At 41.0% G+C, this 16,965-nt stretch overlaps 1 protein-coding gene across 2 annotated transcripts in view; it reads left to right on the forward strand.

The window, feature by feature from the left end:
- The first annotated feature begins 2,757 nt into the window (after window positions 1-2,757).
- Window positions 2,758-16,965, forward strand: part of CRLS1 (cardiolipin synthase 1) — a 29,486-nt gene continuing 15,278 nt past the window's right edge. Inside the window, exons 1-3 of one of the 2 annotated variants that reach the window (XM_082645687.1) lie at window positions 2,758-3,429; window positions 6,226-6,363; window positions 10,930-11,059. In XM_082645687.1, the coding sequence (XP_082501813.1) occupies window positions 3,124-3,429; window positions 6,226-6,363; window positions 10,930-11,059 (574 nt within the window). In that variant the 5' untranslated portion in view covers window positions 2,758-3,123. The remainder of the gene's footprint in view (window positions 3,430-6,225; window positions 6,364-10,929; window positions 11,060-16,965) is intronic. The other variant, XM_082645688.1, reaches the window with a different exon arrangement.

Below are 16,965 nucleotides of genomic sequence, written 5' to 3' on the forward strand. Positions count from 1 at the left end.
CAATCTTAGAAAGTAAAAAGAGTTGTCCATGTTAAAAAAAAAAAGTAACTTAAGCACACTGTCAACTGGCTAATTATTCAAGGTTAATTATTTACAATCCTTTCTCTTTTCCTGTTTTGTTCTGTTAGAATTTACATGATTGACTACAGAAGTTGGGATAAGACACCTGACTAGTTTTTTTTAAAAATAATTCTAATAAAAAGGGTGAAGAGATAAAAATTGGAATTAATTTCAAGCAACAGGCTTACTTATGGATACTTACTTGGATTCTTGTTACAGGCTTACTTTTCTAATTATTTTTTCCTAATTTTGGGAAAAAGTCCAGTGACAGAGATTCCCAATCCCTCAGACATATGAGCTGCCCACCTATTTAGTTAATCTTATTGGATAGAAATTAACGTATACAATTTATAAAACAGGGAATTAACTTGTTATAAATCAAATACTAACTGTAGAATTTTTAGGTTTCCTCTGCCCCCTGCCCTCCCCTAGCTGAATGTTAGCAAATATGCTTCCTACTATTTAGGATGTGTATCCTAACAGCTTGTATCTGGGATTGTTGTTTTACTGGGTTTCTGCATTTTCTCTACCCTTCATCCCAGATTAATCTGTTCATTTGTTGACACCTGTCATGTTCTAGAAAATGAAATCAAAGACTGATAGCTGCATGCTCTCCTGTCTTAAAATGTTAAGGAAATGGTTTGTTGGAAGTACTGTTACTTTTTAGTTCTATGTATTAAGCTGCCATTGACCTTTAGGCCAAAATGCCAGACACTTAACTGCCCTACTTTATAAAGACTTAGTAGTAATATCAGTAGTCCATAGTAAAGCTGACTTTCTGTATTACATATATATACTTATATATAATAGTTTCCTATATTTTATTAAACATTTTCCAGCTTTATTGAGATCTAATTGACATATAACATTGTGTAAATTTAATATGATGATTTGATACATGTATATATTGGGAATTGTTTACCACAGTAAGGTTAGTTAACACCTCCATCACCACACGTAATTATTTGTGTATGTGTGTATGTGGTGAGAATATTTAAGCTCTACTCTCTGAGCAACTTTGAAGTATATAATACAGTACTGTTAACTATAGTCACCATGCTGTATATTAGTGCCCCAGAACTTATAACTGGAAATTTGTACCATTTAACCAACACCTCTCCATTTCCTAGTTTACTATATTTAAAGTGTGAGTTTTGTTTTAGTTGGGGGTTAATTTTTTCTCTAATTTTATACTGAAGTGAGAAGCAGAAGAACGTAATGAAATCACTACACAGACAATAGCCAAAAGTTTTATTTTAAAAATTTACAGTTTAGTATAATGTAATTCCATACACAGAAATATACAAAAATACATACGACTAAAATTGTATTTTAAACAGGAAACCATAAATGATATTTCATGGTTTAATTTCTGTGACTATTTTTTGCCTATGAGCCAAAAGGCTATCTCCAAACAATAAAGCAACTAAGTGAAGAGCTCAGGTGTTATTCTTGATGGCATCATTCTTGATGGCCCTGGATAAAACTAGATTACCATAAATTGATATTACATAAGTTGAATAAATAATTAAACATTAAACTAGAATTTAGAAAAAACAAGATTAAATACCAAAAGGAATAGAAATAAAAACTATCAGAGCAAGAAATGAAAAAAACATGAAAAGCAAGTAAGATCATGCCCTCGTAGCAACTATTAGAGGCAGATGCAGCAGGATTGACAGATTATGGAGCACAGAGAAGAAAAAATCCCAAGAGACAATGAGAAAGTGTCTTAAATTAGGAGAAGGTGGAAAGAGGAAGTAAACGGAGAGTAAACGCAGGTCCCTGAGTGGAAGGGGTAAGAGACTGAAATACTGCCCACTCCCCCTTGACAGGATTATCCAGAAAGTCTATGTATCAGTTGTAGGTATTTGATTCCAATATCATTGTTTTTTTAAAGAATTATCCTTTTTACATTGCTAGTACAAACACTTAATTTTTCTCTCAATATCAGCATTTCAATATGTGTGTAAGAAGTTGAAGATTTCTTTTGATAAATACTCAGCTCTACAATGACGTTCAGGTTCAATTGGTCTTTCCTAAGCTACCTGAACTAAGTTTAAGATCAACTTCACTGTGGGTCTGTCATCACAGACACGGCTGAGGGGGATGTTGCAGAGGCCACAAGAACCATTCAAATTCACTCTGACATAGACTCTACAAGAAAACAGGTCTGTAACATTGCAATATTAATAAATATTAATAACAATATAGCAATAATATAATTTATAACTTCTTTTAATTTATAACTTTTAATGTATAAAATTTGTCAGTTAATTAACGATGAGCTGATTCTTATTTTGGATATTCCTCTAATAAGCACGTTTCTTAACCTCTGTAAGCCTACATTTCCTTATCTGTTCAAGTAAGGTACTAATGGAACCCATCCTAGAGTTGCTGGGAAGATTAAACGGGACGATGCACTCTAGCCTGGCTACAGTAAACACTTTTTTCAGGTAAACGATCAGTAATTGCTAGTACTGACATTTTCTAACATCCATATTTTTGGGCATATGCAACGCTCAAAAGAGGGAAAAGAACAGAGAGCTGGCATTAAATACTTCCTCTGTATCAGACATTTTAGAAATATGTGAAACTCTCGCGATTGTGCCCCAGAGCCGCGCACACCTCGGGTTTCCGGCAGTGGGGCGAGATGTCTCCCGCCCTCTCCCGGCCACAGCGGTCGCGCAGTAGTCCTGCCCTGCGCATTCCTCTCCTCGCCTCCCCACGGAGCCCAGATCCCGCCTGTAGGCAGACTGCGGCGCCGCGCCGGACCGCTACCCGGCAGCCCACTGGGCCTAACGGCACGTGACTCCCGCCGCCGCCGCCGCCGCCGCCGGCGCTGGGAAGGCCAGCGGCGACGGTGTCGCAAAAGCGTCGCGACGGCTTCCGTTCTTGGCGGCCCAGGCCACTGGTATAACCGAACGTGCTGAGGCTTGAGAACCAGTATGGAGGCTGTCGAGGTTCTCCGGTGTTGCTGGGGTTCGATGGGGAAGCTACTCGCCGGTGCCCCGGGCTGCTGAGCTCTCGCCGCCTGCGTCCCCGCGGCTCGCCCGCAGGGCCATGCTGGCCTCGCGGGTGGCGCGCACCTCGTGGGGTGCCTTGCGCGTAGCCGTGTGGGCGCCGGGAGCGCGGCCGGGCAAGGGGCGCGCCCGCGGGGCCTTGTTGCCGCCAGTGCCATGCTGCCTGGGGTGCCTGGCGGAGCGCTGGTGGCTGCGCCCGGCTGCGCTCGGCCTGCGGCTGCCTGGGGCCAGCCCGCGGGCCCACTGCTCGGGCTCGGGGAAGGCAGCCCCCGGGCCCGCAGCGGAAGAGGACGCCGCCACCAAGGCCCGGGGCGGCCGGTGGGGCCCGGCGAGCGCCGCCAGCCTGGTACGTACCGAGGAGAAGGCGGAGGGGCGACTCTGGGTCGGGGTCGACTGCTCCGGCGGGGCTCGGTCCCGGACGTAAATAACGTGCCGTGGCCGGTGAGGTCCGATGCTTCCGTTTCAGAACTTTTAAAGCGTTCCCCGAAGAGAAGTTATGGGCAGATCATTCGGTCGGGGTGAGTGTCAGGGGTACCAGCCGCATCCTCCTTCTGTCTCGGTGTTCAAGTTAGAACCCTCTCCTTCCCGTCTATCCGCACTGGTAGCTGGACGCGCCTCTGGATATTGCATTGGTAAAAATAGCCTTTACCTGTCTTATTAAAAGCCCATTTTAAATTTTTTGAAGCGAATCCCCAATGTTTAGGGCAAGTGTCTGGGCGTCTTCAGAAAGATATACAGGCCTTTCTGTTTGCTTGTGCAGGTTTGGTTAACTATCATTTGACCTTTGGTAACTTTACATATTGTAGGATGAAGGATAGCTAAGTAATTTAAATCGTAATTAAAAGATCCTTTAACCTTTAATTATAGAAAAAGATTAAATCTCTCTTCCTGAGGTAACGGAGGAAAATATTTGTCTGCTTACCTGTTGAAATACTGACCAAACAGAAGACATGAGAGCATGAGTGTGGGAGAGCTTTTGACGTCATGTAGCAAGACTCATGCAATTATTACATCTTCAATTGTTATGTCTTCAGTGGGCCCCTGTGCTGCTTTCATCAGTTGTACAGCATGGGTTGGGGTGGCCACATCCTGGCAGGGGTCTCAGCTACATTAATAGCTAGAGCATGTTGGGGTTTGAATGAATGCTGGATGCTTTGAGGTTGCCATATCCTGGTTGAAGTCCTTCCCAGAACGGCAGTAGTTGGTCCAGTATGCCACAGGTTATCTGGTTGGGTAATCTGAGATTAGATCTCTTAATTTTAATTTAGAAACGTTTACGAATTTAATGATTAGAAATTGAGGTATTTTATTTTAACTGAAATATTTTATGTGGAGCTAAAAGGAATCTCTTTCATTGTTCCAAGAACATTCAGTCTGGTTTATTAATTCACCAAATGAAATGATCTGGCTGTTTACAACTGTGTCTTTAATTTTTCCCCATGGGCCTCTCTGAGTTTAGTTTTGGGCCACTGTATTCTGACCTTTTGCTTTGTTTTCCTTTCTCTCAATCATGAACTGTACCTCCCCACCCCCCTCAATGAGTCACTGTAATGCTGGATCAGTATTTGACTTACTCTGTATCGCAGTATGGTCAACAGACTTATCTTTTTTCTCTGGACTCTGAAACACTTGGACCTTTGAACTTGAATTTGGAATATGTTCCAAGGATGATTCCATTTAATTAATATAATGGGGATTAGTTCAACAGAGGGTCCTTGAGTAGAGGTTTGGAGTGCTGATTGTTTGGTGATTGTTTCCTGGAGAATTGGAATTTTTCTGTAGCTTTAGTGACAGTATTCTGCCACTGGGCCCCAATAACTCCATTATTCCTTCAAACTGAGGTGAACATTTCTTGCTGGGTTCTGTTTATAAACACAGACTTAGTATCTTTAGAGAACTGGCTTTTCTTACAGAATGGTTGAAGGTATTTTAAAAGAGGTATTTAGAAGTGGAAATTGTCACTTTTTAAAAAAATCAAAATTAAGGTTCAGGCAAATAGGTTACTGATTAATAAAGAGGTTAAGTAGGGTTATCTTGTGAGGAGATAGTCCCATGGGGTAGAGCTGGCAGTCTTGACTCAGTGGAGAAAAAAAATCCAGCCTTTAGGGAATGACGTTTTCTCTGTATTATTTCTGTACCCTGTTTTGTGCAGTGTATCTTAGTTCCACTAGGCCGAGGCTTTTTAAAGTTGAAATACCCTCTCATGAAACAGACTTTGGCAAGGAAGGAATGGTTTTCAGAGCAGCTGCCGAGGTGCCCTTTTGTTGGTGCCAACTTCAAACACCTTGGCTCCAAATGAAGTTTCAAGGAATCATAAAGCCCCCACAGGGGAGCTGTGAAAGCCCTCAGCTTCTGGTTGGGGATCTTTACATTTCTGTGGCTATTTTGAACAAATTTACAAAATCTCTTTATTTCCTAAGTATCTCAATACCTTTTCCTTGTTCCATTTTCTTCTAGCAGTTCTCCAGTTTAGTGATGAGGTTATGGAATTAAATGTTTTTTTCCTCTTCATTCGTATCTCCAACGCTGTGTATGGCATTTAGCATTCTTTTGATGGGTATGTGTAGAGGAGTGAGGAGAGGTTATTTGCAATAAATGTTTTTTTAGCCAAAATGCCCATGGTTGATAATTCGGCTTTTTTCTGACACTTTCTAGACCGTTTGTCTACTTGAAGTATAAGACCTTCCTGAAGATCTTTTTAAAAAAATTTTGTATAATGGGAAAGTAATTCTTTTAAAAAAATTTTATTGAATATAGTTGATTTACAATGTTGTTGAATTTTCACTTTTAAAAGCAGTATGTTTTTAGTTTTGAATTCTGATGGTGAAGTAATACATTAAAGGCTTGACTTATATGATAGACAATACATGTTTATTCCTTCTCTCTTTAGTGAGAAAACCTACTCTGTATACAGCCAACATTTTAGTCTGTGTTTGGGTATATGACATATCTTCATCTTCTGCATTCTTAACAGTTTTAGATGTGTGTAAAAAGAACAGAATGGATTTTAAAACTGAAAGTACTAATTTTAAGGTTTATTTAGCTTCTAACCTTTAAGGTGATGGAGTGTATTTTTCCAATGTATATAGTTATTTAAAGTATGAATTTATAGTATTTAAATTTTGTTGTCTTTATGTTTCAGTATGAAAACCCATGGACAATCCCAAATATGTTGTCAATGACGAGAATTGGCTTGGCCCCAGTTTTGGGCTATTTGATTATTGAGGAAGATTTTAATATTGCACTAGGAGTTTTTGCCTTAGCTGGGCTAACTGATTTGGTAAGTTGTACCGGCACTCCCCCTGTTTTGCTCCCCTTCTAAATCCCAGGGTCTCTACTACACTGAAATAGCACAGCCTCAGTCTGCTTTTCTTTGGGAGGAAATCCTCAAGATGAATTTCACCTAGTACTTTGTGTAAAGGCTTGTCTTTAACATCTATGTGGGACTCTGTTATTCTTTATATGATCTAAGGAAGGAAGTGGAGGTTGTAGGGAGGCATGGGAGAAGGAGCTTTTTACTCTCGGTTTTTAACTTCTTCATCAAAGAAAAAGCCTTAGAAATTCTCAAAGGGCCAAGTACTTGCTTTAGGGATAGAAATAAAGGAGAGAAGCTGTGAGACTTTTTTTCCTACTTACATAATAGAGAGAAATATCTGATCTGCAACAACAGTTGGTTTTACTGGTGGAGAGGGAAACAGTGGGCCAGTTGTTGTGACCAGGGAGCTTGCAGAGGCCAGATCTCTGCTCAGGTTTATGCTGGCAGGAGGCCATAGGCACCCCACAGATTTGGTCCTTGATTCCTTCTCTTCACCCCTCTGACCACCTTCCAGAAGACCCTGCCCTACGTGGGCATTAGACATCCTTCCTTCTTCCACTGTCCCAGCAGATGGACCAAGGAGAAAAGAGCACCTTGACACCACTGTGTCAGTTTATAGGGAGGGAAAGATTTATTCAGGTTGTCTCCAATTAGAACTTGGAAAATAATTTTCTAACAGAAAGCCTCACTATGTGTTATATAGGCTTTTGTGGACTGGCCAGTCATCATCATATGTGACGTTATTTGTATTTATCACCCACCCTGTTGCATAAAGGATTTGAAATGGCTTGTAAAACTACATGTCCTGCAAAAACACAGTTGAAGGAAGTGGGGAAAAGGTAGAGGAAAGATTTTAAATCAGGACAAAAGCATGTAGAAATAGACATTGTGTATATAAATTGTATATTCTTATAAGGCTGGTCTGAGATCCAAGTGAGCACCCAGACAAGCAATAACAATTTGGTGCCTCTTTAAACTGATGTATGTTTGAAAAGCTTTGCTCAGTATTCAGTGAGAATAAAGAGAAACTAATTTTCTGTTAATAAAAGTCACATAGCATCTTTCTTTGTAACATCAGCTATTCCCTTTGAGGTTCATAGAAACAAAATTACACCTGCCCAGTAGCATTGTTGAGCAATACAAAATGAGCTGAAGATTCTGCAGGATAAATAATGAGGGCATTTGCATTGTTATATGGCATTTCCAAATATGCATCAAATACAGTTTCTTGAAGTGGTTACCACCTCTTTTTCCCGAGTTTAGCTCCTGTTTGTCACAACTTCTCCTCATTCTCAAAATCTCTTCTTTTGTGAAGCCTGAAGCCCTCCCCTTATTAATATGGTCTCCAAGTCTGTCAAAGGCCATTATATTGATAATGGAATTTTTTTTTCGTAATAGGCAAGATCTTTTTCAGTTACTGGATTTGCTCTTTTTTGGTTTGTAGATTTTTTTAGTTTCCACATGAGATTGCAATATTCATCGAATGGAAGAGGTCTCATTTACACTTTTCTAAATATGTTAGACAATGTGTACGGAAACCTGAGTTAACTGGCGTCATATTACATTTACTTCATGTAGGTTTTGATGCCTCTAGAATGGCTGCTGGGCAGATGGCTGTACTCATGGAGGGTTTAAGTAGGGGAATGTTGTATATGGGAAATGGATTACAGGAATGCAAGAATAGAAGCAGAGAGGCTGGTTATGAGGCTTATAGTAATCTAGGGAAGAGGGTTGGGAAATATGTTTTGAAGACAGAGTTGATATGTTAATGGATTGGATATGTGGGGTGAGAGAAAGGAATTAAATAGGAGTGCTAGGCTGTTACTTTTTTTTTTTTCCTTTTCAACAAGCAGATACATGGAGGTTTACATTTTCTGTGATGGTCAACACTCAGGGTAGGACAGGGTTTGTGGGAAAAGAGTTGTTATGCCTGTTCAGATAGAGGTAACATTGGGTAGTTGAATACAGTAGTTTTGAGTTGGAGGAAATCATGGTTAGAGATAGATTTAAGAGTTATCATCATATAGATGGTCAAGTCTGGATGAAATCATCTAGGCTGTGGTAAAAGAAGAGAAGAGGTCAGAGAACAGAACAATAATGGAGCAATGGAGAAGGAGCCAAAAAAGGACACTGAGAAGGAATAGCTGGTGAGAAAGAAAGAAAATTGGGCAATAAGGTGTCCCAGATGTTAAGTGAAGAAAATGCTTCAATTGTGTTGGGGTCAAGTAAGCTACGAGTGTAGAATTCATTGGTGACTTTTATGAGTACAGTCTCTAGAGGGTGGGGCAGTCAAAATGGGTTGGCGAGCATACATGAGGTGGTGATGACAATAGATGTCACATTGAGGAAGTTTTGCTTCATAGGGGAATAGAGAGATAGTCAAGGAAGGGTAGTTTATAAAGAGATACATACTGGGGAAATTTTTGTTGTTAATTAACTAATTAATTAAATGACTGGGTAGGAAGAGAAAGATTGATGATGCAGGGGAGGTGGGAAAAACTCAGAAGGTAAGAGGACCTGGGATCAGGGACTGCAGAGAGAATGTGCATGGATGCTAGTAGGTGGTGGGTTTGGAGGTGGGAATACAAGGGAGGGCTGACAATCTGTTTCTGTTTTTTGAGCAAATATAGACATGGTCATGAGCTAGAGAGAGAGGCTTTGGGAGGGATGAGCAGACTATGAATAGAGAAGGTAAGCACAGTAAGCAGGTGTAGGTTTGCCAGGCAGTATTGAGTGCCCACAGGAGATGTGTGGTCATGAAAAAGTGAGATCAATCAGCCCATTTATGTGTTTTTCTTGATCAGTGTTCAGCTGCTTGGGTGCAGGCCTGGAGTACATGATAGTTGTATTTAAGCAGGGTTGAGGGAGAGTGGAGTAGGGAGTTATAGAGGTTTACAAAGAAGAGATGATGTTGATGACCTTGGAATCCAGTGTGGGTAGAGGAACGATGAGGACAAGAGGGTGATGATGGTGAAAAAATGGGAGGTTAAGTTCCCTGAGATCAGAAACTGAACTGACACCTGAATCTTCCAAGGCCCCAACTCCCAGTTCTAGGCACTTTCTGTTAGTGGTACCTATAGTATACTTAAGAAAATAGATTTTTTCAGTTGAGGTAGTAATAGCTAGTAACTGCTTTTATTGAGGATTTACTAAGCGCTGGGTGCTAAACAAGTATTAATCACATTATGTACTGAGACAACCCACCCTGCGAGGTAGGTAGCACTATCTCTGTTTTACAGATGAGGAAACTGAGGCTTAGGCCAAATAACTTGCCCAGAGTCACACAATTAAGTGAGTGGGAGAGCCAGTGCTTGAACCACTTATGCTCTGCTGCGAAGAGTAAGTTCTTAACCATTGTCCTGTACGACTGCTCTAAGTCATTGGAATACTTGAGATATGGAGGACTTATTTATACTTTAAAATGTACCATGTTAAATTATGTCTAGATTAATTTGATCTGTTTCCTTGGAACTAGGACTGGAAAATTCAAATATTTGTTGAAGTTTGAAGTTAAATAAAATGAGTAAAAGCCAGGGTAGGGACTTGGAAAGCCAGAAAATATCTGCCTCGTTTAATGAAAATAGGCAGTACTTGGTTTCAGTCAATTTTGTGGCCCCAGGGTGGCCAGATCTTCCCATTTCTCAAGTGAGCCTGGAGATCTGGATTTTTTGAGTTAAGACTTTGAATATTTAAATATTGGCAACTAATTTATAGTTAAAAAATCACTGGACAGGTCAAACAAAACCAGCCTGCAGGCCTCTTTGGCCCCCTGATAACCCAAGTACGACCTCTGCTTTAAAATATAATTTGTTTCCAAGAGTAGTGAATAAGTAATTTTCATATCAAAAATTCTAAGTAGGCCAGGTACAGAGGACTGAGTTTTGTATTCAAATACAGGTCATGCAATACAGTCAGACATGGAATTAACAGTGGCACTAGATAAAAAATATTGATAATAACAGTTAAAATAGAATAAAATAAAAATAATAACAGCTAAAACATAGGGAGTTGGGTCATATTATAGAAAAGTAGGTAGGAATGGAAGTTAGAAAATCTCGCAGTTAGACGGTAGTCCTTGCAAGTAAAAGCAGCAATTTTGGCTGTAGTGAAATAGCCCAGGGCTCAAGGGGCCGGGGATGGGAGGGGTGGGTTGGGGTGAGGTGACTAGTCCATGCTCTGTCAGTCCTACTTTCTTTGAGTTTTATTTGGGTTCTTTACATCTCTAAATTTGTGTCTGGGTTCATCCCACAAAGGGGCATTGTGAAAACATTGCAAAATAGCTGAAGGCCTTGAGAAAGAAAAGTGAAATTTTTTTTTTCTGTAGAAAAGTGAAATCATTTTCTGACCAGTTGGTAATTTAAAAGCTAAGTGTATACCAGTAAAACAGAAGGTTTGGGGGTAAGAGACAGAAGAGGTTTTATCTACATTTTATGCAAGTATAGCTGTTATTCTGGTATCTCTTAACCTTCAAGATATCTACTCTGTACCTATTATGACATTGATTTAAAAAAAAAAAACTTCTATTTTCAGTTGGATGGATTTATTGCTCGAAACTGGGCCAGTCAAAAATCAGCTTTGGGAAGTGCTCTTGATCCACTTGCTGATAAAATACTTATCAGTATCTTATATGTTAGCTTGACCTATGCAGATCTTATTCCAGGTAAGAACGCGTCATGCGTACTTTTAAATAGTACAGGGAAGAATCACATTTGTCAGCTTAGGATTTCTCTTGATTGAGAGACAAATAATTTTTGTTCCAAAAATATGTTTTCAACTTTAAAGTGTTCCCCTCAATTTAAACTATTGAACTGTTTTGCTTGCCAAGCTATTTGTTTTACTTTAGAATTTATGACCTTGTATATACTATAGAATGCATTGTTTTCTTAGTAAAATTGTTTAAAATTAAAATTGAGCAAATATTTCAAAAAAATTGAGCTAATTCATATTATCCTAGAATCTTTTGAAACTATTATTTTCTTAGTGCCTAGCTTTTGAAAGCAATTTAAAGTTTTCCTAAGTCTTATTATTTATTAAGTACAATTTAATAAGTGAGAGCTCTGAAATCCTAAAGATGTCTATAAAATTTCACATTGTTATTATTATTACTTAGATGGTATTACGCAATTTTAAATTATACACGTAGTTTGTACATTGTCTGAATACTCTTTTTTTTTTAAATTAATTATTTTTGGCTGCGTTGGGTCTTCGTTGCTGCGCGTGGGCTTTCTCTAGTTGTGGTGAGCGGGGGCTACTCTTTGTTGTGGTGTGCGGGCTTCTCATTGCGGTGACTTCTCTTGTTGGGAGCACGGGCTCTAGGTACATGGGCTTCAGTAGTTGTGGCTCGTGGGCTCTAGAGTGCAGGCTCAGTAGTGGTGGTGCACGGGCTTAGTTGCTCCACGGCATGTGGGATCTTCCCAGACCAGGGCTGGAACCCATGTCCCCTGCATTGGCAGGTGGATTCTCAACCACTGCACCACCAGGGAAGCCCCTGAATACTCTTTGTAACAAAATTTTATGACCTTTTGTATTTTGTATGCGCTTTTTTGGTTGTTCATTTTCTACTTCAGCTGTGTTTCTCAGTTTTTAATCCTTTGGTTCAGATTAAACTGTTTATTTCCAAGAGTTAGAATCTGAGAACAAAGAAGCTGGTACTTGGTCCTTCAATACCATGTTATTACTGACATTTGATAGGAAGAAGTTTAGTGGCATTTCAGCCTAGTATAGTCTCCCAATCTAGAGATTCTTTTTCTCCTCTACCTTTAGGCTTTTTTAAAAAAAAATAAATTTATTTATTTATTTTTATTTTTGGCTGTGTTGGGTCTTTGTTGCTGTGCGCGGGCTTTCTCTAGTTGAGGCAAGCGGGGGCTACTCTTCCTTGCGGTGTGGGGGCTTCTCATTGTGGTGGTTTCTCTTGCTGTGGGGCACGAGCTCTAGAGCGCAGGCTCAGTAGTTGTGGCGCATGGGCTTAGTTGCTCCACGGCATGTGGGATCTTCCCTGATCAGGACTCGAACCCGTGTCCCCTGAATTCCCCTGCAAGCGAATTCTCTTTTTTTTTTTTTTTTTTTTTTTGCGGTACGCGGGCCTCTCACTCTTGTGGCCTCTCCCATTGCGGAGCACAGGCTCCGGACGCGCAGGCTCAGCAGCCATGGCTCACGGGCCCAGACGTTTCGCGGCATGTGGGATCTTCCCAGGCTGGGGCACGAACCCGTGTCCCCTGCATCGGCAGGCAGACTCTCAACCACTGCGCCACCAGGGAAGCCCTGATTTTGCTTTTATTCTTGAAGGATATTTTTGTTGGGTATAGAATTCTGGGCTGGTAGTTAATTTCCTTTCAGTACATTTAAAGTACCATGCAGGGCCTCCCTGGTGGCGCAGTGGTTGAGAGTCCGCCTGCCGATGCAGGGGATACGGGTTCGTGCCCCGGTCTGGGAGGATCCCATGTGCCGCGGAGCGGCTGGGCCCGTGAGCCATGGCCGCTGGGCCTGCGCATCCGGAGCCTGTGCTCCGCAACGGGAGAGGCCACAACAGTGAGAGGCCCGCATACCGCAAAAAGAAAAAAAAAAAAAAAAAAAAAAAAAGTACCATGCAATTGTCTACTCACTTCCATTGTTGGTAATAAGAAATTGTTAACCCGTTTCTTTTTCAAAGGTACTTTTACTCTGTCTGCTTTTAAGATTTCCTCTGTCTTTGGTTTTCCATAGTTTCACAATATTTGGTGTGATTTTCTTTTTTATTTATCCTGCTCGTGATTTGTTGGGCTTTTTAACCTGTGGATTGATATCTTTAATCAGTTCTAGAAAATTCTGAGCCACAATCTTCAGGTATTGTTGTTTGTGTTTCTCCTTCTTTTGGGACTGCAGTATACCTCTGTTAGATTTCACTGTATCCTTTAAGTGTCTCAGCCTCTTTTCTGCATGATACCTCATTTTATCTTTCTGCACTCCATTCTAGGTGATTACTAATGAAGCTTGCTCTTTCATTTCACTAATTCTCTCTTCAGCTGTGCCAAATTCATTTAAGTCTTCTATTATATTTTTTAGTTATAAAATTTCTATTTCATTCTTCTTCAAACTTAGTAAATCATCTTTTATAGTTTGCAGTTCCCTGCTGAAATTTTCAATCTTGATTTTTATATCCCTTTGAACATAGTAAGCTTTAGTTGTTTTATAAACACTGATAATTCTGAAATATCTTTTGAGGGTCTCTTTCATGTGTCTGTTTCTATTGATTCTTACTCATGGTATCTTATGTCTTTGGTTATTTTTGACTGTTTAGACACTGTACTAATATTTAAAAAATAATTTGGAGGAATATCTTGATGTGTAGGATGATGGCATCATTCTCAAGAGGAAATTTTTTGTTCAGTTCTGCCAGGTATCTAGGCATGCTAACTGTCTGGGACCACCTAGATGACCAGATGATAAGACATTCTTTTTTAAGGCTTAGTTTGCCTAGGGCCATCTCCTCTCCCAACCCTGTGGGAATAGTTGTTTAGATCCCAGCTTAAAGCTAGGAGGTGGTTTGTCACTGACCAACCTGAGGGCTCTGGGCTTTGACTACTGTCCCCACCCCCCCACCGCCGCCCTTTAAGGCTGCCAAAACCCCTATTCAGCTTTGCGGCTTACTTCCCTTGGGTCAGGGACAGTGGCTTTGAGTGGCTTTGAGTGCCTAGGCTTATTTTCCTGAGTTCTTATTCTGATACTTTCTTAGCATCTTACAAGCTTTTCACTTTCAAGATTTTTTTGTTTAATGTTCTTCTTTAATTGTCTTAGCAGGATAATTATTACCTACTCAGATATTAATGGAGCTGAACCTGAGGATCTTTTCATTTACCTATAGGTCTGAAATTTTACAATGTTACATGTTCTAGATCCTACTAGACTTTGTAGTAAATCTTTCTTCCATTGTGCTGGGTACTAAGAAGGCCCCTTCAGTCTGAAAACCTACCCATCAGTTCTGAACATTTTTCCCTAGGTTCTTTTCTTACTGGAAACCCTTTTTGTTCTCTCTCTGGGAGATTTCCCCAACTTTGTCATTTACCCCTTCTACTGACATTTTAGTTAATTTATTTATTTAATTAAAAAAATTGGTTTTTGGCTGTGCCACATGGCATGAGGGATCTTAGTTCCCTGACCAGGGATTGAACCCTCAATCCCTGTAGTGGAAGTGTGCAATCTTAACCACTGGATTGCCAAGGAAGTCCTTCGATTGACATTTTTATTGCTATCATTTTTAATTTCCAAGAGGAAATAAAGAGTTCTTGTTCTGTATGTTCTTTAAAAACAAAACAAGGGAGGGCTTCCCTGGTGGCGCAGTGGTTGAGAGTCCGCCTGACGATGCAGGGGACACGGGTTCGTGCCCCGGTCCGGGAAGATCCCGCATGCCGCGGAGCGGCTGGGCCCGTGAGCCATGGCCGCTGAGCCTGCGCGTCCAGAGCCTGTGCTCCGCAACAGGAGAAGCCACAGCAGTGAGAGGCCCGCGTACTGAAAAACAAAACAAAACAAAACAAGGGGCTTCCCTGGTGGTGCAGTGGTTAAGAATCTGCCCGCCAATGCAAGGGACACGGGTTCGAGCCCTGGCCTGGGAAGATCCCACATGCCGCGGAGCAACTAAGCCTGTGCACCACAGCTACTGAGCCTGCGCTCAAGAGCCTACAAGCCACAACTACTGAAGCCTGTGCGCCTAGAGTCCATGCTCCACAACAAGAGAATCCACTGCAATGAGAAGCCTGCACACTGCAACGAAGAGTAGCCTCTGCTCGCCGTAACTAGAGAAAGCCCGCGCACAGCAGTGACGACCCAACACAGCCAAAAAATAAATAAATAAAATAAATAGGGCTTCCCTGGTGGCACAGTGATTGAGAGTCCGCCTGCTGATGCAGGGGACACGGGTTTGTGCCCCGGTCCGGGAGGATCCCACATGCCGCGGAGCGGCTGGGCCTGTGAGCCATGGCCACTGAGCCTGCGCGTCCGGAGCCTGTGCTCCGCAACGGGAGAGGCCACAACAGTGAGAGGCCCGCGTACCGCAAAACAAAAAAAAACAAAACAAAAACAAACAAACAAAATAAATATTTAAAAAATGTCTTTTTCTTACTTCATAGGTGAGTATCATCATTTCAGGACATCTGTCTATCTGTTTTTGTGTGTGTGTTGGGGGGGTGGTTTTAAACCCCTATATTGTATCTATTTCTTTTCTTCTTCTTTTTTTTTTTTTTTTTTTCTGTTTGTTTTGGTCTCTCTTTCATGATGGAGACTTTGCTAAATTGTCTGGTGATCCTCGGCTGCTTACTTCATAAATGTTTAACTGGGTGCTCCCTGGGCATTGGTGGAATTTGTTGGGTGGTATACTACCCTCTAGGGTGAACAGGCAGTGAGAGACCAGCATGGCCCTGAATTCTCAGTACCTTTTAGGTCTATTCTGTAGGTAAGAGCTCTCCATTTGCTCCTTAGAGACTGCAGAGGTCCTGGTTTAGAGATTAACATGTAGAACAAGGGTTGGCAGACTTTTTCTGTAAAGGCCAGAATGGTAAATATTTCCGACTTCATGGGCCACGTGGTCTTTGTTGTAACTACTCAAGTCTGCTATTGTAGTGTGAAAACAGCCGTAAAAAATATATAACAAGTGACTATGGCTGTGTGTTAACTTTATTATTTTCAATGCAATAATGTATGCTATTGATAGTGATCACTTCTACTATGTAAAAGTGACTTGATTTTATTATTTCCCTTTAACACTTAATACATTTGCCCATGATATACTTCTTTGTTGCAGAAACTGTATTTCAGACAGAGTTAGCAAATAGAGAGGAAAACCTTGGAGCACTCCCTGACACATTTTACACCTCCCTAACACACTATCATACTCTAATAGACAAAGGAAAGCTGCTTTAGCCCTGGAAGAAAAGGGAAAGGAGGGCCAGGAGAGAAGGCAGGAACAGTTAGAAGGTTCAAAAGCCAGGGAACTGGACAAAATTGCCCCCCAAATCACAGTAAGAGCCTCTATGTATACAGGCTCTCAGTTAGCAGAGGCTTTAGAGATCACCTGGTGCAGCCTGGTCCCAGTCTGGCTGTGCTTGTGAACCCCCAGGGAGCATTCACCTTTGCTTTTATGAAGCTTTCACGAGGTGATTCTGTGATGAGTAGTCAGTTTGGGGAACACTGGATTTTGTAAACAGTCCTGTCTTCCACCAGACTGTTAACAGATGGTAAACTGAGCCCAGAGATGCATTCTGCAGTAGTACTGACTAACTGGTGACCTTGGCCAGGTTTTATAATCTGCCTGAGGCTTGTTTTCAATATTTGTAAAATGGGGTAATGATGGTTCACATATCATGGAGTTGATATGTAGATTAAATGACATAATATGTATAAAATACTTAAATGGCACCAGATGCCCAATAAATGGTAATTTTAGTAGTTAATAGAACTAGAGCCCAAGGCTTTGCAGTGTATTGAATTGCCTCATCTGTTCTTCTGCAGAAACCTTATTTAGAATTAAATTATATTCTTTTTCCCCTGTGGTGATGAACTACAATAACAGGTGTTTATTTTCCTCTAGTAGTGTTT

The sequence above is a fragment of the Mesoplodon mirus genome, assembly GCF_964341445.2.
Source record: "Mesoplodon mirus genome assembly, chromosome: 15".
Taxonomy (NCBI): Eukaryota; Metazoa; Chordata; class Mammalia; order Artiodactyla; family Ziphiidae; genus Mesoplodon; species Mesoplodon mirus.